This window comes from Oncorhynchus kisutch, linkage group LG4 (genome assembly GCF_002021735.2).
Source record: "Oncorhynchus kisutch isolate 150728-3 linkage group LG4, Okis_V2, whole genome shotgun sequence".
NCBI classification, from domain to species: Eukaryota; Metazoa; Chordata; class Actinopteri; order Salmoniformes; family Salmonidae; genus Oncorhynchus; species Oncorhynchus kisutch.
This window is the reverse complement of record NC_034177.2, coordinates 80,032,532-80,059,981: the sequence shown is the minus strand read 5'-3', so window position 1 is coordinate 80,059,981 and position 27,450 is coordinate 80,032,532. Positions and strand designations below refer to the sequence as shown.

Here is a 27,450-nt window from a genome sequence, read left to right as displayed (position 1 = left end):
CAGCAGTGTGGCAGTGATTGACACAAATCTGTGTGTCTGGCACCTACTACCGTACCCCTTTCAAAGTCACTTAAATGTTTTGTCTTGCTCATTCACCCTCTGAATTGCACATGTACACAATTCATGTCTCAATTGTCTCGAGGCTTAAAAATCCTTCTTTAACCTGTCTCCTCCCCTTCATCTACACTGATTGAAGTGGATTTAACAAGTGACATCAATAAAGGATCATAGCTTTCACCTGGTCAGTCTGTCATAGAAAGAGCATGTAATGTTTTGTAAACTCCGCGGATATTTCCTATTACTGCAGCAGTCAGTCATAATCCCCCTTAATTAAGGAAAAACATGCATTTGTGAAGTGTTCCAAAAACACATGTTTAATGTGATCAGATAATCTTATATGAAGTTCATTTGATAACATGTGACAACATATAAAACAACATGTGATAACATGGAACTACACATGTGAAAACATGATCACATGTAAAGTGTTCCAAAAACACAAGTCATGTGATTTTCCACAAGTGAAATCATATGGTTTTTCTGCAAGGGATTTGCCTGTGACTCAATGATTTAACACTCATGGATAAATGGGTTTAATTTCATCATTTAATAATGCGTGAGGAGGGTAGGAGGGACGGGGCTAATATGTTTCTCTTTGGAGGATATTTTCTTGCTATTCAAAGAGAATCCTCCCTTTCCTTGCATCCCCTTCTTATCTCTTGGTGAGCAGCTTCTTGTCGTAAAGGTGGAGACTCAGAGAACCGTAAAAAACAGAGGGGTCTTTATTTACTGTGACGTGCGCACACACACACACACACACACACACACACACACAGAAGACGGAGTCACATATTAGAACCAACAACCCACCCTTATAACTGAATATGGCTGCCATAAGATGAATAAATGCCGGCAGGTTTGTGGTCATTCAAATGGAGCCTGACAACCAGTAATATAAACTGGTCAACAGGTTGAACTCATATCCAGACACACACATCTAGTAAAATAAGCCAATATAACAGGCGCCGCTCTGGGTAGTCAGGAAAAGGACTGAGAAAAGGTGGTGTTGGGTTTCTGGAGGGGTAAGGATTAGGACAGTAGGTGCCGTCATTAGCCAAACATAACTTAAATGGTCAGACAGGAAAAGAAACGCTCTGACATTTCAATAATTTAATGGCTGGTTCAAATGGCTCACTGGGCTTAGACTACTAGGTCATGGTGCTAGCAGGGGCAACACCAGGGATGTGGGGTAAAGCATGGTGCTAGCAGGGGCAACACCAGGGATGTGGGGTAAAGAATGGTGTTGGCAGGGGCAACACCAGGGATGTGGGGTAAAGCATGGTGTTGGCAGGGGCACACCAGGGATGTGGGGTAAAGCATGGTGTTGGCAGGGGTACCACCAGGGATGTGGGGTAAAGCATGGTGTTGGCAGGGGTACCACCAGGGATGTGGGGTAAAGCATGGTGTTGGCAGGGTCAGACCAGGGATGTGGGGTAAAGCATGGTGTTGGCAGGGTCAGACCAGGGATGTGGGGTAAAGCATGGTGTTGGCAGGGGCAACACCAGGGATGTGGGGTAAAGCATGGTGTTGGCAGGGTCACACCAGGGATGTGGGGTAAAAGCTATAAAAAGCTAAATTACCAATATATTGTCAGACCTGACTGACCTCGTCCAAATTTTAGAAGACATTGATGAGTTCATAGAGCAGGCAGGAGAGCAGGTCGATGACGAACACCCACCACACACACACACACACTACTGACCTCATCCACATTCTCAAAGGCGTTGATGACGTCGTAAGGCAGGCAGGAGAGCAGGTCGATGACGAACCAGGTCTTCAGGTAGTTCATCCTGATGAGCTTGGGGTCAGAGATTACCTCTCCGGCCGGGCCCACAAAGGTAGTGTGGAAGTTGAGCACGATGTCCACCAGGAAGATAACGTCTACAATGCTGTCCACCACCAACCACGTCACGTTGTTCTGCTTGGTCTGGAAGAGGGGAGAAAATCGTTGGTATAGTATCGGAGAGAATCTTAGTAGAGCAGAGAGAATCTTAGTAGAGCAGAGAGACTCTTAGTAGAGCAGAGAGACTCTTAGTAGAGCAGAGAGACTCTTAGAGAGACTCTTAGTAGAGCAGGGAGACTCTTCGTAGAGCAGATAGAATCTTAGTAGAGCAGAGAGAATCTTAGTAGAGCAGAGAGAATCTTAGTAGAGCAGAGAGAATCTTAGTAGAGCAGAGAGACTCTTAGTAGAGCAGAGAGAATCTTAGTAGAGCAGAGAGAATCTTAGTAGAGCAGAGAGAATCTTAGTAGAGCAGAGAGAATCTTAGTAGAGCAGAGAGAATCTTAGTAGAGCAGAGAGACTCTTAGTAGAGCAGAGAGAATCTTAGTAGAGCAGAGAGAATCTTAGTAGAGCAGAGAGAATCTTAGTAGAGCAGAGAGAATCTTAGTAGAGCAGAGAGACTCTTAGTAGAGCAGAGAGAATCTTAGTAGAGCAGAGAGAATCTTAGTAGAGCAGAGAGAATCTTAGTAGAGCAGAGAGAATCTTAGTAGAGCAGAGAGACTCTTAGAGAGACTCTTAGTAGAGCAGGGAGAATCTTCGTAGAGCAGATAGAATCTTCGTGGAGCAGAGAGAATCTTAGTAGAGCAGAGAGAATCTTAGTAGAGCAGAGAGAATCTTAGTAGAGCAGAGAGACTCTTAGTAGAGCAGAGAGACTCTTAGTAGAGCAGAGAGACTCTTAGTAGAGCAGAGAGAATCTTAGTAGAGCAGAGAGAATCTTAGTAGAGCAGAGAGAATCTTAGTAGAGCAGAGAGACTCTTAGTAGAGCAGAGAGACTCTTAGTAGAGCAGAGAGACTCTTAGTAGAGCAGGGAGACTCTTCGTAGAGCAGGGAGAATCTTCGTAGAGCAGAGAGAATCTTAGTAGAGCAGAGAGAATCTTAGTAGAGCAGAGAGAATCTTAGTAGAGCAGAGAGACTCTTAGAGAGACTCTTAGTAGAGCAGGGAGAATCTTCGTAGAGCAGATAGAATCTTCGTAGAGCAGAGAGAATCTTAGTAGAGCAGAGAGAATCTTAGTAGAGCAGAGAGAATCTTAGTAGAGCAGAGAGACTCTTAGTAGAGCAGAGAGAATCTTAGTAGAGCAGAGAGAATCTTAGTAGAGCAGAGAGACTCTTAGTAGAGCAGAGAGACTCTTAGTAGAGCAGAGAGACTCTTAGTAGAGCAGAGAGACTCTTAGTAGAGCAGGGAGACTCTTCGTAGAGCAGGGAGAATCTTCGTAGAGCAGATAGAATCTTAGTAGAGCAGAGAATCTGTGTTACAGTAGGGGAAAGAATCCACTATACAGCCGAGATTATTACATTTATAATAAATTATTACAATGTTATTACATCTATATTGTATCCCTAAGGACAGGATCTTTATTTTTGTAGAGAAGAGACAGTTTATAACATAAAATAGAGTGGTTGATGTCACAAGCCTGCATAGCTCTAGAATGTGTTGATAATATACTGTTTGTTATGGTTGAGTTTGGTCAAGTCCCAAATGGCACCCTAGATAGGATAATGCACTATATTTCTTGCGCTGGTCTTTTCCAACAAGCACTGACTTTGCTGATAGCTTCTTTATTGAGGAAAAATGTACTTACTACGACTGTGACATGTGGTTGTCTCACATAGCTATATTAATTAAGATGAATCAAATCAAATCAAATGTATTTGTCACATACACATGGTTAGCAGATGTTAATGCGAGTGTAGCGAAATGCTTGTGCTTCTAGTTCCGACAATGCAGTAATAACGAACAAGTAATCTAACTAACAATTCAAAAAAAAACTACTGTCTTATACACAGTGTAAGGGGATAAAGAATATGTACATAAGGATATATGAATGAGTGATGGTACAGAGCAGCATAGGCAAGATACAGTAGATGATATCGAGTACAGTATATACATATGAGATGAGTATGTAAACCAAGTGGCATAGTTAAAGTGGCTAGTGATACATGTATTACATAAGGATGCAGTCGATGATATAGAGTACAGTATCTACGTATGCATATGAGATCAATAATGTAGGGTAAGTAACATTATATAAGGTAGCATTGTTTAAAGTGGCTAGTGATATATTTACATCATTTCCCATCAATTCCCATGATTAAAGTGGCTGGAGTAGAGTCAGTGGCATTGACAGTGTGTTGGCAGTAGCCACTCAATGTTAGTGGTGGCTGTTTAACAGTCTGATGGCCTTGAGATAGAAGCTGTTTTTCAGTCTCTCGGTCCCAGCTTTGATGCACCTGTACTGACCTCGCCTTCTGGATGACAGCGGGGTGAACAGGCAGTGGCTCGGGTGGTTGATGTCCTTGATGATCTTTATGGCCTTCCTGTAGCATCGGGTGGTGTAGGTGTCCTGGAGGGCAGGTAGTTTGCCCCCGGTGATGCGTTGTGCAGACCTCACTACCCTCTGGAGAGCCTTACGGTTGAGGGCGGTGCAGTTGCCATACCAGGCGGTGATACAGCCCGCCAGGATGCTCTCGATTGTGCATCTGTAGAAGTTTGTGAGTGCTTTTGGTGACAAGCCAAATTTCTTCAGCCTCCTGAGGTTGAAGAGGCGCTGCTGCGCCTTCTTCACGATGCTGTCTGTGTGAGTGGACCAATTCAGTTTGTCTGTGATGTGTATGCCGAGGAACTTAAAACTTGCTACCCTCTCCACTACTGTTCCATCGATGTGGATGGGGGGGTGTTCCCTCTGCTGTTTCCTGAAGTCCACAATCATCTCCTTAGTTTTGTTGACGTTGAGTGTGAGGTTATTTTCCTGACACCACACTCCGAGGGCCCTCACCTCCTCCCTGTAGGCCGTCTCGTCGTTGTTGGTAATCAAGCCTACCACTGTTGTGTCGTCCGCAAACTTGATGATTGAGTTGGAGGCGTGCGTGGCCACGCAGTCGTGGGTGAACAGGGAGTACAGGAGAGGGCTCAGAACGCACCCTTGTGGGGCCCCAGTGTTGAGGATCAGCGGGGAGGAGATGTTGTTGCCTACCCTCACCACCTGGGGGCGGCCCGTCAGGAAGTCCAGTACCCAGTTGCACAGGGCGGGGTCGAGACCCAGGGTCTCGAGCTTGATGACGAGCTTGGAGGGTACTATGGTGTTGAATGCCGAGCTGTAGTCGATGAACAGCATTCTCACATAGGTATTCCTCTTGTCCAGATGGGTTAGGGCAGTGTGCAGTGTGGTTGAGATTGCATCGTCTGTGGACCTATTTGGGCGGTAAGCAAATTGGAGTGGGTCAAGGGTGTCAGGTAGGGTGGAGGTGATATGGTCCTTGACTAGTCTCTCAAAGCACTTCATGATGACGGATGTGAGTGCTACGGGGCGGTAGTCGTTTAGCTCAGTTACCTTAGCTTTCTTGGGAACAGGAACAATGGTGGCCCTCTTGAAGCATGTGGGAACAGCAGACTGGTATAGGGATTGGTTGAATATGTCCGTAAACACACCGGCCAGCTGGTCTGCGCATGCTCTGAGGGCGCGGCTGGGGATGCCGTCTGGGCCTGCAGCCTTGCGAGGGTTAACACGTTTAAATGTCTTACTCACTTCGGCTGCAGTGAAGGAGAGACCGCATGTTTTCGTTGCAGGCCGTGTCAGTGGCACTGTATTGATGAATGCACTAACTGTAAGTTGGTCTGGATAAGAGCATCTGCTAAATGACAAAAATGTAAATAATGGCAGCCATCTTGGTCAGGGATAAATTATATGTAATTCAATTCAAAGGTTCAGACCTTGAAGGAGACGTTGTAAGGAACCATGATGGCGGTGTAGAAAGTCAGGATGAGGATGACCCAGTCCCAGGTGGTCTTGAAGGCGCAGTAGTGGAGGATGATGTGGGGCGGCGTCTTGGGAGTCTCCTGCTTGTACTGGGGGAGGATGTCTGAGCCCAGCTGGAGGACCTGCAGATTGTATATCTTTGATGAGTTTGATTGAATAAAATCAAAGAAGGGTTTGGGGTAAACAGAGAGGTTACAGTTCACTTAAAGGTTGCTTACAGATTGTTACATCCATATATGGTGTGTGGGAGTAAAGTGTGTGTGTGTGTGCTCGCGAGTGTGTATATGAGTGTACATGTGTCATTTCAGTGCATCTCTGTAATCACAAAGGACAGAGACAAATGAATACACAGCACAGGGGGCACATGCCTCACCCATAGCCAAATGGAATGGCAACAAGCTCACACACATCTTCCCCCATACGCACGCATGGCTTAGCTTTATGAGAGTAGAGTTATAAACATTCACAACAGACATAAATACAGACGCATGGCTTAGCTTTATGAGAGTAGAGTTATAAACATTCACAACAGACATAAATACAGACGCATGCCTTAGCTTTATGAGAGTAGAGTTATAAACATTCACAACAGACATAAATACAGACGCATGCCATAGCTTTATGAGAGTAGAGATATAAACATTCCCAACAGACAGAACTATGAGTGTACCTCAGCTAGGCGGGAGTGCTTGTGAACGTTCTCTCCCTTGTGTACAGTAGGCTGTAGCTGCTGTAACACTCCTCTACTGCTGGTCAGAGCACGAGTTAGCCGAGCGAACTTCCCCCAACCTGAGGCAACAAAAAAAACATGTTTTGGGGTTAGCAGTCTGTGTGAAGACAATGAGAGTGCTAATTGTTTTACAAAAGATGATAAAAATGGAACTTATTAATTAGTCAGAGTGATATTACTAATGAAACAATGTGGTTCGATAAAAAGCAACACCCTGATAAAGGCTTTAGACAAAACATTTTTTTTAATACTAATGTTATGATATTTTATTGTAAAACACACACACACAGACTACCCTAAAAAGCTTTGTATAATAAAGACTGATTTGTATAATCTATAGGGGACTATCCCAGGAAGGTACAGTAGGATCACATCCTCTGCTGTCACTCAAACTGTCACTCACCTTTCGAGGTTTCATCTTCTATTGGCTGTTTAAAGGCTGTGATGTCACTGAAGGTGCACAGAAACAGCACCACTTTTTCCTGTTCGTTTCGTATAGGGGCTATCTTCACAAAGAACCATACCGGTGTTCCTGAGACAAGAGAACATACACTGGTGAATAAACACAGCTTCATCTATAGCAGTAGAACAACCATCAACAGGAACATATTTGGGGAGTTATAATTGGGCCTGTATTCACAAAGCATGTCAGTGTAGGAGTGCTGATCTAGGATCAGGTCCCCCCTGATTCATTATGATCTACAAGACAAATTGGATCCTAACTCAGCACTCCTACTCTTGCGACGCTTTGTGGATGCGGCCCCTGATCGCCAGCGTCCGTGCTGTTCCATGCGGCGTTGGAACATCATTGTACATATTCATAAGAAATGGCTGAATACATTTGCATTATGAGGCTTTAAAAAATATATATATTCAATTGGTACTTACTGTTCTTTTTATACATGAGTATTTCAAACGAATTCATCTCGTAGTTTTCAAACGTTAGCCGTACTTTCTGGCTAGTATCTTTGTCTGTGAGCTCCCCGTACATGAAGCTAGGAAACACAAAACAATGGGTTTATTTTTATGACAAAAAACACCATTAAAACTCAAGTACGTAGAGGGTGTGTTAAGTGTAATTACCAGTTTTTCGTATGATTGCACAAACAATGTCATAATCTGAATTCTCTGTCCTTTTCACTTCTCTCTCATTCCCTCGCTCTGACTCTTAACTGTCTATTTCTCTCGCCCCCCCACCCCGGGAGTATTCATTGCCTAAACGTTCTCCCTACCTTACAGGCCTGTCCCTGTGGGCCGAATGGGCTGATGCTTGTAGATGCTAACAGAGATGACACCATCAGGGGACTCTTCCAAGACACACACACACACTTCTGTCCCTCGGCCTCACAGTGACTCAACATCAGCGAGTCAAATCCCAGATCCCATCACAGATTACACCCGTGTGGGCAGAGAGGTGTGGCAGGCAGATTGTCTTGTTTCTCACCTAAGGAAGTGTTTGTAGACACCGGCCTAGTAGATCTGTTCAAGCCCATCTGATTCAGCTAGTCAATGGCTTGATGATTAAACAACTAATGTGTTGGTTCATTAGCTAGACTCAGGTGTGCTAGAGGTGGAATTGATCATGTGAAAGGCCTGGTGGTCCCAGAGGTGCTGCCGCCATAGAATGTTAGAATGCTCCAGCAGCACAGTGGTAGCATACTGATCATGATGCTACACAGTGGGCCAGAGGTTCTTTCCAAGAAAGGTATGAGAAAGATCAGCCAGCCAACTGTCATCTCTGTAGCAACACACACACACTTTATTTAACCTTTAAGCAGGGAGATGCTGAGACCAAGGTCTCTTTGTCAGATGAGCCCTGCACGAACACATCAATAAACATAATTTACACTCCACATATCTACACATCAATTACACTATACATATCAAAAAATTATTTTGAGTTACTGGCCTCAGAAATTGCAGCCCAAATAAATGCTTCACAGAGTTCAAGTAACAGACACATCTCAACATCAACTACAGACTGCATGAATCAGGCCTTCATGGTCAAATTGCTGCATAGTGTCACGCCCTGGTCGAAGTATTTTGTGTTTATCTTCATTTATTTGGTCAGGCCAGGGTGTGGCATGGGGTTTTTGTATGTGGTGTGTTGGTATTGGGATTGTAGCTTAGTGGGGTGTTCTAGTTAAGTCTATGGCTGTCTGAAGTGGTTCTCAATCAGAGACAGGTGTTTATCGTTGTCTCTGATTGGGAACCATATTTAGGCAGCCATATTCTTTGAGTGTTTCGTGGGTGATTGTCCTTAGTGTCTTGATGTCCTTGTTCTGTGTTAGTTTACACAAGTATAGGCTGTTTCGGTTTTCATTACGTTCATTACGTTTATTGTTTTGGTAGTGTTTGTTTAGTGTGTTTTTTTTCATTAAACATGAATTGTAATCTACACGCCGCATTTTGGTCCGATCCTTGCTACACCTCTTCGTCAGAGGAGGAGATAGTAGAAAACCGTTACACATAGAAACCACTACTAAAAGACACCAACAAGAAGAAGAGACTTGCTTGGGCCAAGAAACATGAGCAATGGACATTAGACCAGTGGAAATCTGTCCTTTGGTCTGATGAGTCCAAAATGTGAGATTTTTTGTTTCCAACCGCCATGTCCTTGTGAGACACAGAGTAGGTGAACGGATGATCTCCGCATGTATGGTTTCCACTGTGAAGCATGGAGGAGGAGGTGTGATGGTGCTTTGCTGGGGACACTGCTGGTGATTTATTCTGCAGCGATACGCAATCTCATCTGGTTTGCGCTTAGTGGGACTATCATTTGTTGTTTTTAAACATGACAATCACCCAAAACACACCTCCAGGCTGTGTACGGGCTATTTGACTAAGAAGGAAAGTGATGGCACTGCATCAGATGACCTGGCCTCCACAATCATCCGACCTCAACCCAATTTAAACGGTTTCGCATGAGTCGGACCGCAGAGGGAAGGAAAAGCAGCCAACAAGTGCTCAGCATATGTGGGAACTCTTTCAAGACTGTTGGAAAAGCATTCCTCATGAAGCTGGTTGAGAGAATGCCAAGAGTGTGCAAAGCTTTCATCAAGGCAAAGGGTGGCCACATTGAATCATCTAAAATATATTTTGATTTGTTTAACACTTTTTTGGTTACTACATGATTCCATATGTGTTATTTCATAGTTTTGATGTCTTCACTATTATTCTGCAATGTAGAAAATAGTAAAAAATTAAGAAAAATCCTTGAACGAGTAGATGTGTTCAAACTTTTGACTGGTACTGTGTATATATACACACACACACTCTCTCTCCAACTCTCTCTGGTTTAACACACTCTGGTTTCACACCACTGATTGCAGTTCTCGAGGTATGGTCTGTTCCAGTGTGTCTATAAATAAGTCTGGAGTTCAGTTAGCTTTGAATTGTGAATGACAGGGTCATTCTAATGAGACTATTTTGGGGGCTGCTCGAGAGGAGTGAAGACGCAACGGCTCCCAAAGACTAGTCTCTTCTTCTGACATTACTCCTGACAGGAACATATCTTGACACACCATGCACCGGCAGTCTGGGTTGTGTTCATTAGGGCACACTGCAGCAAAATGTTTTGCAAAAGAAGATTAAGACAATAACTGCTAGGGTGCAACATCTCCCTAAGACTGTCGGCTTCATCTGACATCACTCCTGACAGGAACATGTCTCGACACATCAAGCGCTAGGATCGGTGCCGTTCCCTTCAGACGGAGGTTGTTCTCAGCTAGAATTGCCAGACAAAGGTTACCGTAAGGTTCCCGAAATGTTGTTTTATTCCCCACTATATGGTCGACCCAAACAACAATGTGTTGGCTCAGATGTTTTCTCATGTTGTCCTTCCCAACACAGTCTGAGAATCTATGGTGATGCGTCACCAGGCTCGCCCAGTACAGTTCGGCTCAGTACTGTGAAAAGTGTATTGGTGTCAAGTTATCAGTTGTTTTTATATGGAAGATGTGCTCATTGTTCTCACAACTTTAGTTTGAACTTAAAGAACAGAGAATAGTACCTTAAATAAGGAATATAATACCTTTATCCCAGCAATTGTCAAATGCGTAAGAAGAGCTTTAAAAACACCCTTTTTCACACAACAACTCATCTGGCTTTGTTAGGAGCTGAGCAAGCAGAGCTTGCTGACATTGAACAAGTCACCTTCGGAGAGTCTGAATAGGGGTTTGTTTCTTATTTTTTGCTGACTGGGATTAGCTGTAGAGTATGGGCTTTAGTTTGGCAAGGAAAGGTGATTCTCTTGTTTTACTCAATTTTTATTTTCAATGTAAATTTTTTGGCATAATTCTATAATCCTGTTGGGCTGAAGTAAAAGAGGTTATCAACGAAGCAAAGAATCTGGTCATTGAATATACATTATCTGAACATAATTCTGCATGTAGGAACGATGGAGTAAAATGAGCTGAAGAAGAAGAACCCAACAACAAGTACAAGAAAGCTAACTCTGGCACTACTGCACCTCAGTGTTTTCTGAGATGTAGGCGGTTATTGTTCAGTGTTGCTGTTAAATAAATCTACAAAACAGATGGAAGGCAATTTACTGTACCTGCATGTGCTGCTCTTCTGCATGACTTCTGCCCTGTGGTACCCCGACAGCTTGCAGAAGCCATCGTTGCTATAGACGATGGGCCAGTCCACGATCTGAGCATTCCCAAGAACAAAATTGGTATCTGTCAAAGATGAGGGGGAACAGAGTAGAAGGTAAGGCTCACTCGTTTGAGATTGCTCAAAGTTATCAACAACACATTACGTGGGGTGGGGGAAAAGAGTGGAGGCGGGCAGGATTGGGACCAATTACATTTCAGTACAGTCATGATGAGGAACTGAATTGAATTCATAATTTGGAAAGAAAATCCAAATGCATGAATTGAATTTCAGTGAGTTCCAAAAAAACTGAAGTGAAATGGTGTTGACACCAATCCAGGGTCGGCATCGACAGGCGACAGCACAGTCATATCGCACGATGGAAGCCACTACAGTACAGTGTGAAAACAGAGCAGCAGAATAATCCTTCACATACGGGTACTGTACTCAGTCTCAGACCATCCTTACCCTTAATGCTGAGTAAGTAAGCACTGCATGTGGGGAGGGTTAGTTTCAGTTAGGCTGGAAGGGGTATACATAAGACTGTCATAATGCCTACGTACGCATGACATAATGCCTGCATAAGCATGACATAATGCCTGCATAAGCATGACATAATGCCTACATAAGCATGACACCTGGGGCTTCATTTTGACCGAACAAAAATGTGCAGATTGTGTTAGAGAAGTCACTCCCAACACTGGAGACAACCGCATTTATTTCAAAACCACTCATTGTACCTATGAGAAAGTAGACAATCCACACAGGGTTTAAATCAAAGAGTGTAGATTTGTTTTGAAATAGATAGCTATGATGCTGAGTATGTAAAGTGATACCATTTTTAGCACTGTCAAAATCCCACTCCAAGTGTTCCTGGTACAATACATGTACAATTGATGATTTCTCACAGAGAACATAAACTTCTCAGAGGTTTAAAGTAAACTTAAACATCAACAGGTTAACAAATACTACCAGGTGATTATAAAATATGATCGTTTGTTGTTTCTTTCCCTTATGTAATGTAATACCCCTTCAGATATACAGAAAGGCATAGAAACGCCTGTCTGTCCCAGCCAACAGACTCACTGAAGCTTACCACAGCACACTTCTATGCTGACAATGGCGATTCTATGCCACTAGATAGCACATGTATAATATCACATTTGTATGAATTTGTGATTTTGGGCAGGAAGGAAAAGCAAGCTCTAAAAAAACAATACAAGAGTCAATGTGATGAGGATCAAATAGGCTTTTGATCCATTCACAAATGACTGACATAGGAGCTACTCAGACAGCTACAAAGCTAGGAAAGTCTGCACCTAAAGCTTCAACCATTGACTGTATTACCTAACTGGAGTGAACAGGACTCATGCACAGGACTGGCCACACACACACACACACACACACACACATACACACACACAGTTCATTTGCTGTGTTCCACCATCTTTTTATGGAAGAGAAGATATTCTAAGGATACTTCTGACAAAGGATTATAGAAAACTCCCAAATCTTAGGGATGGTTTCCACCAAATATAAAATCCAGATTTAACCCTTTGCTGACTGCAGAACACAAAGGAGTTATACTGTACATTCACACCACTGTGCAGTTACATCCCTGTCCCAATATGAGTTGGGTGTAATACCTATGAACAACACTGATCTCTGTTATTCTGCATGTTCAAAGGGAAACTTAACTTCACTCCAATCCTCTGAAGCAACACACACACACACACGTGTGCGCACGCTCTCGCTCTCTCGCTCATCACAAACACCCTCTTGAAAGTAGGTTAACGTCTCAGAATCCAGGGGGGAAAATGGGAAGAGGAGAATAATTATCGTAGCAGTGTATGTCGAGCCTCAAGATTTCATTCCATGCAGCATTTAAAAGACATGCTACTGTAAATTCCTCCAGGTACTCTGGGCCTTGTATTGTTGCCGGGCAGGATTTAACATTTCTGAAGGCAAAATAGCATTACCATGAGAAAACATGTTTACACAATAGTACCCAAATGAGTTTATATTTGTTCCATACCGTAAACATGGTGTTGTCTGTCTCATTTATGAAACTGCTGTGCTGGCAGTTTGTATCGAATAGTATAGCTTCTGTATTGATCACTAAGACAATATAGCACAGTGTGTGTGTGTGTGTGTGTGTGTGTGTGTGTGTGTGTGTGTGTGTGTGTGTGTGTGTGTGTGTGTGTGTGTGTGTGTGTGTGTGTGTGTGTGTGTGTGTGTGTGTGTGTGTGTGTGTGTGTGTGTGTGTGTGTGTGTGTGTGTGTGCTTCAGCTCTGTCTCCTTGTCGTTAACTTTCGGGAGGTTTCTGGCCTGTCAGCTCTGAGATTAGGGGACTGACAGACACAGGTACATGCCTGACAGACTACAGGGAAATCTCTCTCTTTGTTGATTCCTCCACTATTGCATAATATGTTGTTTACATTGTTGTTATAAAAAAGCACAATTGAATCTGCCAGTACATAGTCCACCTGGCATCCATTAAAAGGGGCATGCTACAGTAGCATACTAAATAACAAAATGATGTCATGTCTGTGGTGTCAAAAAGTCACACGGAATCAACATGGAATGGCAACGAAACACAAACGAAATGTACTACTCAACAATAGAAAATACACAAACTATCTTACCAAACTACAAACTTCCCCAAGATAAATGAAGACAAACACTAACATAACTGACACAAGCACAACTACAGCGCTATGAAGTAGAACGTTCCATGCCAACATGTTATTCTACAATGTTTTTTAAAACAACCGTAGGATGCCGTCGCTGATAGGTAGCTAAACATCCGTCATCTATGCCCCAACAAAGAACAACTGTCCTAGGAACTGAATTAACAGTCACAAACAGTTACAAGCACAGAACGTCTCCGAAACTTTAACTGGGTAGTGTCTATGAACCAAAATGAGTAGAAGTTAAGGATGTTAAATGAAAAGAGAACAGGTGGCAATAAGAAGCAGGTGTCTGTCCCCAGGCCAGGGTTTTAAGCCTATGTCATAGACTTGGATTCATTTGCTTTGCAAATGAACAGCAATTGGTACAGAACAACAGACATAGTACATGGAGTTAATAGACGGTGAGATTAGGGGGAAAACATGAGCAGCAGCACTACAAAACATGGGTTGGGTTTATACCTGTCTGTCTATGTGATAATGTCCATACTGAAAAGTTGAAAAGAAAAATGGTTAAAGTAACAGTGACAAACTTATTTCAAACAAACTGGTACGTTTCATTTGAGTGATTTTTGCAATGCTTTTTCCACAACCAACATTTCACACGTCAACATATTGAGTTACGCACGTTCTTTGAGCTCTTGAACTAAAAGGAGTAGTTGTGTGACTTTGCAAAATCCCAATGAACTAGCTACACAACTTGGGTTATGGCCCGGTCTCAATGCATCATACTAATACCCTTGGTCACTCTTCCTCCTGAACTTGGATCAATGAGTCCACTCTAATCCATGCCAAGTGTCTCCTTCTGCCCTGCTATGACTGGTGTGTGGAGTAGCTTGGTGTATAATGGCTGCCGTGCTTCACCCAGGGTCCTGTTCATTAGGGAACCAAACAGGAGAAAATGGACTTGTACACCTAGAGTTACACAAACTGTAATGCTTCCCTAATAAACACAACTCTGGTTGGCGCTTCTACTCATTGGTTACCACTATACATCACTAAACAGACAGTGGGGCCCCCATAGACTACAGTTGGGCAACAATGGCTGACAACAGTATTTTCTGAAAATGTTGAATTGACGAGGAGAAAACCTTAATGGATTGAGGACTGTGCCATTCAATTAGTTTATTTTGGTATTACATAAGGTCATTCTTACAAAAGCAAAGGTGTAGTTGATTGTCCAAGGAGGGATGCTCATGAATGAGGGGTGTCCCCAAAATTGGGGTGTGCCTCAAACATGTAGGCCTGGTGCAATTGCACATGGGTAATGTAGCCTGCCCACCAGGCCCCGCCTTGCTGCCTCATTGGATATGGATGTCTCCTTCCATCCCACCTACACCTGTCCTACTAATTTGTGTTTCTTTCATAAATTTGGTAGGCTACCAATAACTATGTACTTTGTTTTGTTATTTTGGCAGAATTGATTGACTATGCAGTTAAGCAAACTCCAGGAGAACACTACTTGCCCCAATGCATAGTGCCAACTGTAAAGTTTGGTGGAGGAATAATGGTCAGGGGCTGTTTTTCATGGTTTGGGCTAGGCCCCTTAGTTCCAGTGACGGGCCATCTTAACGGTACAGCATACAATGACATTCTACGGGCCATCTTAACGGTACAGCATACAATGACATTCTAGATGATTCTGTGCTTCCAACTTTGTGGCAAAAGTTTGGGAAAGGCCCTTTCCTGTTTCAGCATGACAATGCCCCCATGCACAAAGCGAAGTCCATATAGAAATGGTTTGTTGAGATCATTGTGTGGAAGAAATTGGTTGGCCTGCACAGAGCCCTGACCTCAACCCAATCAAACACCTTAGGGATGAATTGGAACACGGACTGTGAGCCAGACCTAATCGGCCAACATCAGTGCCCGACCTCACTAATGCTCTTGTGCCTGAATGGAAGCAAGTCCCGCGGCAATGTTCTAACATCTAGTGGAATGCCTTCCCAGAGGAGTGGAGGCTGTTATAGCAGCAAAGTGTGGGGGGGGCAACTCCATATTAATGCCATGATTTTGAATGAGATGTTCTAGGAGCAGGTGTCCACATACGTTTGGTCATGTAGTGTATCTTCATGCGTAATCGATGCATAATCATGAGACCCATACACCGTAGCTACTAGCTACTGTTGTGAAGAAAAAACATGTATGGGCCCTGTGTATATAGGTTGGACTGCATGTTGAAAACAACGACTATATCCATCCTCTCAAAGACACACCAATAAAGAGGATGGAACAAAGAGCCTATTATTTCGGGTGTATTTTCTCAAAACGATAAGCAAATAGTATAGTTTAACTAGCCGACAGGCCAAACAACTTTAAAGTGCAATTTAATCATCCTATTTTATTTAGTATATAAAAATGTGTTTATTCAATATTTATTTTACTGTATAGGCAGACTACGGAGAAATAGCCTAGGCTATTTTTAGGCTGCATAATTTTCAAAATTGTGCGTTGCTGCTGATGAAAGTAAGGTTGCACTTAGGATAAAATAAGAAGCGACTTTCTGGGGATGTGCCCAAGCCTGACTGTAAAAAAAAGAGGTGTGCCTGACAAATAGCCTAGTAATTGTATCCCATTTGATAAGTTCATAAACTACCATACAACTTTTACTAAGCATAGATGTTTGGAAAGGACATGGAACATGTTTCCATTTGTGTTATGGTTATTCCGAAGAATCCAAGTCACGACGACGTCGAGGAAGAAAAATCGCGCAGTTTCTCGATCCTAGCCATTCGTATGCTTTTTTACATGCCAAATATTTAAAACCCCAACAGAAAAGTTTTTTAGGGATACTCCATTCTCAAGATAATTATCATAGGCATTACACATCTCATTGGAGCATGGTCCTTACCGTTAGATCGTCTGACAATATTTTCTAAAAAAGTGTTTTGAGGGGCTACAAGTCCTCTCCTTCCTCCGGCCATCCTGGTTCGTCATTCAGTCGTCCGTGTGTGGAAGCTGTCGGTGGGGCTGTATGCTGTCAGCAAAACTATAACTCCAGACGTCTGTCTTCATGGTCCCTTTTATCTGTACGGAGTGAGTGAGCTTTAGATAAAGAGCTCGTCTATAGCTGCTACTGCTACAAAGACTTCTCCCAGTCGCTGGCTGCGCTTCCCCAGTCTAGCGAGCGCCAACAGCACGTCAGGACGCGCATAGGGAATTATCCTCCGCGCTTGTTTGAGCGCAGCGGCGCGCCTGACTTGTGGTCCACGGGCTTTTGTGGTTCTTCATTCAAACTACGAGTGCCATCTGCCGGTGATATATGGCAGTAATTCTGAACCCTCTCCTCGGGGACCCCCAGCCGTTCCATGTATTTGATCTATTCCGGAGCTATCGCACCTAATTCTACTTCTCAAGTCATTATCAAGCTCTTGACTAGGCGAGTTAGTTGGGCCAACTCAGGGCTACAGCAAAATTGTGAAACGTCTGGGGATCCCTGAGGAGAGGTTTGAGAACCACTGATATATGGTATACCATCCTGAAAGAACCATATTATACATCCACTAGAAAAGGAGTTTCCCAAACTCGTTCCTGACCCCCAGGTCAACTTAATGTTGGTTATTTGAATTAGCTGTGTATTGCTCAAGCAAAAATAAAATAAGTGTAACAGGGCCCCAGGACCCGAGTTTGGGAAACAAATCAAATCTAATTTTATTGGTCACATACACATGGTTAGCAGATGTGTAGTAAAAATGCTTGTGCTTCTAGTTCCGACCGTCCAGTAATATCTAACAAGTAATCTCACAATTTCACAACAACTACCTTATACACACAAGTGTAAAGGAATGAATAAGAATATGTACATATAAATATATCGATGAGCGATGGCCAAATGGCATAGGCAAGATGCAGTAGATGGTATAGAGTACAGTAAATACATATGAGATGAGTAGTGTAGGTTATGTAAACATTATATAAAGTGGCATTGATTAAAGTGATACATTTATTACATCCAATTTTTTATGATTAAAGTGGCTAGAGATTTGAGTCAGTATGTTGGCAGCAGCCACTCAATCTTAGTGATGGCTGTTTAAGTCTGATGGCCTTGAGATAGAAGCTGTCTCTCGGTCCCAGCTTTGATGCACCTGTACTGACCTTCTCCTGACACTACACTCCCGAGGTCCCTCACCTCCTCCCTGTAGGCGTCTAGTCGTTGTTGGTAATCAAGCCTACCACTGTAGTGTCGTCTGCAAACTTGATGATTGAGTTGGAGGCGTGCATGGCCACGCAGTCATGGGTGAACAGGGAGTACAGGAGAGGCCTGAGAACGCACCCTTGCGGGGTCCCAGTGTTGAGGATCAGCGGGGTGGAGATGTTGTTTCCTACCCTCACCACTTGGGGACGGCCCATCAGAAAGTCCAGGACCCAGTTGCACAGGTCGGGGTTGAGACCTAGGGTCTCGAGCTTAATGACGGGTTTGGAGGGTACTATGGTGTTAAATTGCTGACCTGTAATCGATGAACTGCAGTCTTATATAGGTATTCCTCTTGTCAAAATGGGTTAGGGCAGTGTGCAGTGTGATTACGTCGTCTGTGGACCTATTGGGGCGGTAAGAAAATTGGAGTGGGTCTAGGGTGTCAGGTAGGGTGGAGGTGATATGATCCTTGACTAGTCTCTCAAAGAACTTCATGATGACAGAAGTGAAGTGAAGGGAGCAAGACATTGGCGTCAACGACGGGGCTGGTTTTCTTTTTGTAATCCGTGATTGACTGTAGACCCTGCCACATATGTCTTGTGTCTGAGCCGTTGAATTGCGACTCTACTTTGTCTCTATACTGACGCTTAGCTTGTTTGATTGCCTTGGAGGGAATAGCTACACTGTTCGTATTCCGTCATGTTTCCGGTCGCCTTGCCATGATTAAAAGCAGTGGTTCGTACTTTAAGTTTTGGGCCTTCTTTTGTACAAGTTGTGGGTCTATTTGCATCCTAAACTGTTTAAACACATTCTGAAAGATCATCGTCAAGTACGCCAGTGGTTCTCAAACCTCTCATCGGGACATAAAGCCGTTCCATGTAGGCTACTTGAACTACTCCAGAGCTTGCACACCTGATTCAACTTGTCAACTGATCATCAAGACCTTTAACAGGTGAATCATATGAACTAGTGTAGCAGATGGGAGCTGGGAACGCACTCCTCAGCCTGAAGTGTCTCCACTTGCGCTGCCCAAAGCTAGCTTTGCGGTGGCACGAATGGGTAAGATGCTTCAGGAGGGCAGACACATGTTTGTGAGGCAGAGGTGTTGGGTTTGAGCTGAATCAAGAGGAAGTGGAAGCATGCTAAGCAAGCAGCATGGCATCCTTTACACTAGTTCAGGCCTACAACATAATTGTGAAACATCTGGGGGTACCAAAGGAGAGGTTTGAAACCCACTGATGTATGCACAAGAACATTTGAAATGTATGATGAAGCAAAGAACAGGTGGTTTTTAAATCAGAGCTGGCTTTATAGAGAATTTCCAACACTCCATAGTTCATATACATTACATACATTTCACACCGGAGTCAACCCTCTCTCCATCCCCCCCCACACAAAGTCAATACTTCCTCGTTATTAACTGGACCATGTCTTGGTTGTGTTGAGGTGACTTAGATGATCCGCAACATATTTATGTTCTGGAAACTTTTGAAACTTGGTCTCCTTAATTTTGAGCCAGTTCTGTGCTCGGCGCTCAGCGGCGTGTCCTCTCTCCTGCTCTGGGGTCATGTATGGTCTGGAGATCCAATACTCATTCTCTGCCTCGCGTTCCAGGTGCACCAGCATGTTGCGTTTCATCTGCCAGGTGATGGCACGTGGCCGGCGGTACTTCCCGATCCACTGCTTCCCAGAGATGCCTTTCCTCAGCAGGGCCATGGTGAGAAACATTGTGAAGGATGGTGGTTCTTCTCAGCAAGTCCTGGATTTATAGGCTACAACATGATAGAAACAGAGAAAAATGTGGGTATTGGCTCCATCTTACAGGAGAGGAGCATTGATCACTAGCTAGGTGGTAGTGGCAAAAAAAAGGGAATTTCATCAATGGAATAAAATGTAATTCCCCCTGAAATGTTATCATAAAAAAAAAATATGAATTAAGAAGGTACATTTTACAAGTTAACGTGAATTTAACGTGAGTCATTTAGCAGGTTCCGGCTTACAGTAGTGAGTTTTCTAATGGATGTATAATATGGTTATTTTCGTATAGCCACACGGGACCATATTACATTTGGCAAACTATAAAATTACTAGAGATATATGGGTATACTCTTCCAAAACCCTGGAATACTTAGAAATACAAATGCCATAAAAATGTCAAACAGAACCGCGCATGCACAGCAGCTAATTTACATTTGGTTGAACAAAAATTATTATGGACAGGTCTGTCCCATTTTCAGACTAATCCAAGTAATCAGAGTATATCATTTTACGAGTGAAACCCCGAATAATTTATCAAATCATTGACGCGATAAGTAGAGCTAGCTGTGTTCACTATCAAAGTAAATGCTACTAGCTAGTTGGTAGCATTCGCCTGGCTAGCTACTACAAACGCGTAAAAAAAAAATAGATGATCCGCAACATATTTATGTTCTGGAAACTTTCTACAAACGCGTAAAAAAAAAATATTCCTAGCTCCATTTCTTTTGGACTACCTGTCAGTAATCCGACACAAATCCAGCAATGTTGATGTTGTCTTCATGTAATTCGTGCAAAACGTGACCCCAGTCGGTTTGAAAGACATTTCTTTCTTCCGCGAATTCTACGGTATGCAGGAGGAATCAAACCATTTCACATGTAATGACGATTCCATTCCAGCTGGAGGCGCTATTATACAGAGTTGGTTACAAGAACACAGAAACAGTCATCCAGTTGTTTCATCAGAGACGGAATGTTTTCAAACCTCTGGTTTCATATGTTTTTATTATGATAAGTTAAGACATTTGTACCAATCAAATGTCATGTTCTTCAAAATCAAAGAGGTACTATTTAATGCCTTTAGAAAGCTGCTCAAATCTAATCTGCTAAAATAGGAAAGTAAGGTAATTGCAAAGTAGGCACGTGTTGCATTAACCAAATCCTAACCGTACCCTATTTTGTGTGTCTACTTTCTGAATGAGCAAGCAACTCATGATTGATTGTACACCCATATTGACCTGATGGTACAAAGTTCATATTGAATAGATGGGAGTATAAAAGCAAGTCTATTTAAGTGACTGCCACTTTAAACGCTGTGAAGGTATTAGCATTGGGTCCGGTCCAGTGTGATTGCAAAACAACCCAGTTAGCTGTGAGAATAGAAAAGGAAAAAAGCTCCTGCCAAGTTCTGTAACGAAAGCCCTGCCCGGTGAGATCCCTGTTTCTGTTTCCCACTCCCCTGATTCCTCTCTTTTCCTCTCCTCACAGCCCCCCTATAATACCAGGAATAGAGAAGGACCTGGGACGCATCTGGAACGCTGGAAAGGAAACTGGAGAGACACAAGTCAACCACACTAAGGTAAGGAAAACCTAATCATTCAACAAGATCACAGGCTGAAACATTTGAGAAGTTTTAGTCTTGTGACCTTTTGATTATTCTAATAAGGTTTTCATGTGATAATCCCATGCAAACAAACCTTTGATAATGCAGGGTTTTTGATAGGCTACCGTAGCAGAAGAGAATGGGGTACAATATTCTATTAACCATTTTTCATTCACCACTTTAGGAGCTTTAATGCACGTACAGTAGGTCACTGCACAGAGCTCTGTTACAGTTACCCCATAATATGGTCTTAATAATGTTGTCTCGCTTTGTTTGGCCATAGGCAGGGAAGGGAAGGAAAGCCTGATTGTATAGTATATCTGCCTTCAATCATCAAATTATAGTCACTTCCCTTGGTGCATTGTATCCAGTGCCATTTTATATCTAACTTGGGTTTTCTTGCTGTCTCCTGCAGATTTACGAGGGGTGTGCCTGCCTGGCTGGCACAGCAGCAAAGTTAATCTCTAAGTGTGCCATGAGGGACACATCTCCTTAACAACATGCAGCATTGACAAAATACTTTCACTCTCCTGGCTTTCACAGCTGTTGTGGACTCCACCTGCACCCACCTCTGTTTCTAGATGCTCTGACATCTCTGAATACCGACCAGGAAGAAGACACAGACAGGCAGGCCGGCCAGCAAGATGGAGGAATTCTCTACCAGCAACACAGACGGGACAGAGACATGTGCCAAGGAGATAGATCATGGGACTGTGAGGCCCAGGGGCTCACATGGGGACCAGCAGAGAGTTCAAGTTCAACTCCAGTCTGATAACACAGATGCACCGCCACCACCACCGGATAAACACTCCAACAATGGCTGCCGTGCAATGGAGTCTCTGGATTTTGGATCGAGGCAGAGAGAGTGTGTGACTGTGCCTGCCAGTAAACCTTTGGTTTGCTGCTGTAACGCAAGCTTCAGGAAGGGCCTTGGGCCTTGTGTACTGTGCTGCAGTCAGATCACAGACGTTTGCAAGGACCCTGACAGTAACACTGCAGTCCAGAGAGCAGGGATTTCACCTCAGATGTACACAGCTGATAAAACAGGATATGTGACACAGAGCATTGAAGGTACTGTAGTGCATCACGACACAGATGTGTGCAGGAGTGTCATGGAGTTGGAGTCAGAGGAGTTGTCTCCTCTGTGTAATGCAATAACACTATCAGGTGGGGGCAGTAACAAGAACTGGTTTCAGGGCTTGCTCTACCCTGGTACCTCCTTAGGTTATGATAGAGGCAAGGAGGCTGTAGGGGGCAAGGTGTCAGGCTCAGAATCCTCAATGTCCTCAGTGCCATCTTCCACAGGAGTCACTACGGGCAGCTTTGCCTTCTGTCTCGTAGAGGAGGTGACATCATCAACATTCACCGACACCAGCTCTGTCCATAGACTCAGAGATGGCCACATCAGCCCAGGGGGCAAAGCCGAAAATAAAATGTGCTCTACATTGGCACTCCTTCCCGCCAGCCCTTCCAAAAGCCCCACGGCTTTAAAGATGGCCTCAGACAATAGGTTAGGATCTGACTGCGAGGCTGAGGATAACTTTTCATATAATATGCAAGAGTGTTCGACGGTCCTGGTCCGCAGATTTTTGAGGGAAAACCAGAGGGTGAAGAAGTCGATGTGTACAGGAACCAGGGCTATCATCAGGACGTTACCCACAGGGAGGATCGGTGAGGAGGCGTGGAACACTGTCTGCAGAAGGGAGCCCCTCCAGGTGTGGGATGAGGATGGCCACCAAACTTCTGGGGGATACAGTGGACACAGTTCAACCTCTCAGAGTCTACATCTGCAAGTGTGTAAACTTCTCCTTGGAAAAACAGGAGACTTGTTTTTTGAGGTAAGAGCATACACACAGTTAGCTTTAATGGTTCCATTGAGCAAAACTGTGTCACTTTTAGTTTAAAACTATTTTGGAAAATCCCCAGACTACACTGGACACACACACCTAGACCATACCCACACAAACACATGCACGGTGTGTTTCAGAAAGGAAACGTGTGTAAAAAAAGAAAATGGTACAGTGCTACACTGTGTAGCGTGAGCCAAAACTCAGGTTGACGTATTTTGGGATGAATCTTATCTTGGAGGCTTAGCTGAGTGATTTCCACTAGACGGGCCAGTGGCAATGTAAAAAATGTATGAATTTGTTGTTGTTGTATCTTTTTTGGTCTTATTTTAAGGTTAGGGTTAGGCATAAGGTTATCAGTTTGCTTAAGGTTAGGTGTAGGTTTCACATCTGATTGTATGACTTTGTAGTGACTTCCCTGCAGAGCTGCCACTAGTATATGAGTCACCCCAATAAAAGCCAACCTGCAGCCAAAACTCACTGAGCTGCAGTGGCAATGGGGGTTGGGGCAGCTGGGTAGGAGAGCAAAGGGGAGGGGTGGTTAACTAAGTAGAACTTTAGAGGCCTGTATTATAGAGGTGTGTCTCAAATGTCACCATATTCCTTATATAGTGCACTATTTTTGGCCAGAGCCTTATGGGCCCTAGTCAAAAGAAGTGCACTATAAAGGCAATAGGGTGCCATTTGCGACACAGCTACAGGGCCTGGGCTGCTCTGCACTAGTGGGTACACACCCAAAGGAAAAGTTAGGCTACACCATTACATCACAATCACTTGGCATGTGGTTACAATCTCAACCGTGCAAAACAAATAGAGTCAGTGGAAAACAAAGCACTCACGCTCCAGAGTTTGTTTTGAAGGTGCTGCTGAGTCAAAAACATCAAGCTTCAGGAGAAATAAAAGGAACAACTTGCGTACTTGGCCTACTTATAGCTTCAACCTGTGGGAATTGTTTGGTAGGTAGACCCAGAGTAGGTTAAAACAGTCACAGCCTATTGAAAGAAGAACCTGTCATATAAGGATGATTAGAGAGAACTGAGAGATGGGGGGATGGTCTGTCTTCAGTCCGCTTTACACCTTCACCAGGAATCATGGGAGATGAGGGGGATGGTCTGTCTTCAGTCCGCTTTACACCTTCACCAGGAATCATGGGAGATGAGGGGGATGGTCTGTCTTCAGTCCGCTTTACACCTTCACCAGGAATCATGGGAGATGAGGGGGATGGTCTGTCTTCAGTCCGCTTTACACCTTCACCAGGAATCATGGGAGATGAGGGGGATGGTCTGTCTTCAGTCCGCTTTACACCTTCACCAGGAATCATGAGAGATGAGGGGGGTGGTCTGTCTTCAGTCTGCTTTACACCTTCACCAGGAATCATGAGAGATGAGGGGGATGGTCTGTCTTCAGTCCGCTTTACACCTTCACCAGGAATCATGAGAGATGAGGGGGGTGGTCTGTCTTCAGTCTGCTTTACACCTTCACCAGGAATCATGAGAGATGAGGGGGATGGTCTGTCTTCAGTCTGCTTTACACCTTCACCAGGAATCATGAGAGATGAGGGGGATGGTCTGTCTTCAGTCTGCTTTACACCTTCACCAGGAATCAGGAGAGATGAGGGGGGTGGTCTGTCTTCAGTCTGCTTTACACATTCACCAGGAATCATGAGAAGATGGTGATGTCTGTGTTGACTTTTAAGAAATGCATTTTCTCAGGACCCCAAATGGAAAAATGCCTTTGGGCTTTATTATGTTTTATCCTCAATTATTTTATGTAAAGTTGTTAAAACATGACAGTGTGTACAGTGGTCCAACACAATAAAGAGTTATGAGTACATTCCTAAAAGGGAGAATGAGGAGTGGCATGAGTTCAGAGGGGGTTATGATGCAGTCTAGTCTGGGATTCAAATGACAACAAAGTGGGGCCCCTGCCACTTTTGGAGACAAACGTTTTAGAAAAGTATTTACCAATCACAGATTGCCCCTTTAGAAGTCAGTAAACCTCAGAGAATGGACTGCAGACCTTCTCATTCAGTACTTATTCTGCAGCAGCAATAGACTGTACGCTGCTGGTAATAATACATTAGACTGCCACCTAGTGGTATGATATATATTGTTACTTCTCACTTAAACCATTGGCACAGAGAAGTGTCCAATCTAATCTGAAAAACACTGATGTTTGCTCCAGTCCAAGCAATGACACACCTGATTCAAATTATCAATAAATTATAGTCTGTAATAAATACTTTATTATTTGAATTAGGGTCAATTAAATGCTCTCCTTTTGAAAATAAATTGCATGGCCGATTCAACTGACAGCAGAAGACATGAAATTAACTGCAACTGTTGTTGTACAATAGATATTTGTACTGAGCCACCGTGGTCTCAGCAGAAAATAAGACTCTAAGATCCTTGTTAAGTTATTTCTGTAGAAAATAATACCAGAATCTGTTTCAGTGATCAGGGTTTAAAGAGGTAATTTCAAGGTTGACTGAACTCAATAGTGTGGGATGAAGACAATGTGATTGGTAACTGTGTGTGTAAAGGACCTCACGCTGCTTGCTTAGCGAGTACCGTTTGCTCCTTAGCCGGCTCATACCAAGGCTCGAACCCATTACCCCAGCCTTGCTAACACACGTGATCACCCTCCTGTGCGTCTTCCCATTCGCACCACGGGAAAAGCTAGCTTTTGCGGGCCACTTCAGGCTAAGGAGTGATTTTCATGTGCGTGTGTGTGTCCTGTGTGAGTCTTTTCTTGAGTGCAGTCACTGCCGACCTAACGTGATAGCATCAGGCTTTGTTTCCACAATATAGAGATTTTCACGGATCGCCCCAAACTGCAGTGGTTTGTGTAGAAGAGCAACGTGATGTGTTTTATAGAGAATGGTCATGTTCTCCTGATAACTCCTCTGACTAATGTCAAGTCTCCCTAACCATATAAGGGGAGCTTCCCCACCCCCTCTCTCTAGTTTTGCTCCCTCTCTCTCCTCTTAGGTTTCAGACATGCTCTTTCTCTTCAGTCTGAAACATATCTCTGTCTCAAACATACTCTAATTGTGGAGGCTGTATTGCATTAGGCATGATTTTCTAATGTAAGTCAAATATATTGTCTTTGTCATTCAGATAGTTTATTCAATGAAAGCAGTAGCACTAGTACTTAACTGACTTTTCCATCAAATTATGCATACTATCATCTTAGTTATTCGTATCAGTGGTGATCGCTCAAGGTAGAGTGTGATTGTGTTCCTGATGGTAAATGCGGGTCGTATTTGTCTCTGTTCAACTGTTAGGTAAAACCCTACAAGATAGGCAGAGTGTTGCTTATGGCAGTATATCTTATAGTGTTACAGGGGTTCCGTACATGATCTTGTGGCACAACTATCATTTCAGATGGTTTCATTGCAAACATGCAGTACAGTATATTACATGCATCCTTGTGACAAGTGCTGTAGTATTATAGTATATGAAAGGCTGTATGGATGGCTGAAGTGATACCAAAAACCTTAACAAGATTCTATTGCAGAGGGATGTGTATCCCTGGTTTGGTGTAATATGGCAGAATAGTTTCTAGCCAATGTATAGACTGTCCTTGGCCAATAGGTCCATGGCCAACATCTGTAGCAACCTTCCACAATTTGACAAAAACATATTTTTTATTTAAGACATTGAGACCTACTGAAGGTCTCTTTTACAAATGTGTCCTGTATGTACAACATAATATACACATTATACCCAAGCGCGATATATATATATATATATATATTATATACTGTATATACACATTAAAATACAAAAACACAGTCATGGGAAGCACAAATAAAATATCAGAAATCACCAAGAAAAACAAGTTACATTCCTCCACAAATAAGTCCCTAATCAATCCTTTAAATTGCCCGAACAGCAGCAGAACATCAAGATGAAATGTATTAGGGTGTTCTCTCTCGTTCCACTTGACTAAATTTGTCGTTCTATTTCATTTGATTTAAACAGATAGAAATGTATAAACTGACATGAGTTTTAAGCCATATACAATATGAACGGTATTTGAGTAACACTTAACATTGAATGTATCATTTCTAAAGGGGTCGTAAAGAGCTTATCAGTTGTTGATAGACAGTTTAGTTTACAGGTGGTAATAAACATTTATTACTATCTGACAGATATAATCTTTCATTATTGGTTTAGGCCTATAAATCATTGTACACGGGGTTGGGTAGGTTACTTTCTAAATGTAATCTGTTACAGTTACTAGTTACCTGTCCAAAATTTTCTGGATTACCCAAA

At 43.2% G+C, this 27,450-nt stretch overlaps 3 protein-coding genes across 5 annotated transcripts in view; 1 reads left to right on the top strand and 2 right to left on the bottom strand.

Moving 5' to 3' along the window:
• The window catches only part of LOC109888825 (potassium voltage-gated channel subfamily H member 1-like), an 88,475-nt gene extending 71,539 nt beyond the window's left edge, over positions 1–16,936 (bottom strand). The window contains exons 1-7 of the mRNA XM_031823753.1: positions 16,682–16,936; positions 11,103–11,226; positions 7,433–7,539; positions 6,948–7,076; positions 6,485–6,603; positions 5,769–5,936; positions 1,763–1,987 (exon numbers count right to left, since the gene is read on the bottom strand). Coding sequence (XP_031679613.1) covers positions 1,763–1,987; positions 5,769–5,936; positions 6,485–6,603; positions 6,948–7,076; positions 7,433–7,539; positions 11,103–11,226; positions 16,682–16,754 — 945 coding nt within the window. The 5' untranslated portion in view covers positions 16,755–16,936. The remainder of the gene's footprint in view (positions 1–1,762; positions 1,988–5,768; positions 5,937–6,484; positions 6,604–6,947; positions 7,077–7,432; positions 7,540–11,102; positions 11,227–16,681) is intronic.
• A 2,314-nt stretch (positions 16,937–19,250) lies between these two features.
• LOC109888824 (ribosomal protein 63, mitochondrial) lies at positions 19,251–20,588 on the bottom strand. The gene is made up of 2 exons (XM_020480000.2): positions 20,458–20,588; positions 19,251–19,737 (listed from the first exon to the last, which is right to left on the bottom strand). The coding sequence occupies exon 2, from the start codon at positions 19,691–19,693 to the stop codon at positions 19,382–19,384; it is 312 nt and encodes a 103-aa protein (XP_020335589.1). The 5' UTR covers positions 19,694–19,737; positions 20,458–20,588; the 3' UTR covers positions 19,251–19,381.
• A 465-nt stretch (positions 20,589–21,053) lies between these two features.
• Positions 21,054–27,450, top strand: part of LOC109890051 (1-phosphatidylinositol 4,5-bisphosphate phosphodiesterase epsilon-1) — a 35,256-nt gene continuing 28,859 nt past the window's right edge. For all 3 annotated transcript variants that reach the window (XM_031823751.1, XM_020482017.2, XM_031823752.1), the window contains exons 1-2: positions 21,054–21,299; positions 21,739–23,161. In XM_031823751.1, the coding sequence (XP_031679611.1) occupies positions 21,968–23,161 (1,194 nt within the window). In that variant the 5' untranslated portion in view covers positions 21,054–21,299; positions 21,739–21,967. The remainder of the gene's footprint in view (positions 21,300–21,738; positions 23,162–27,450) is intronic.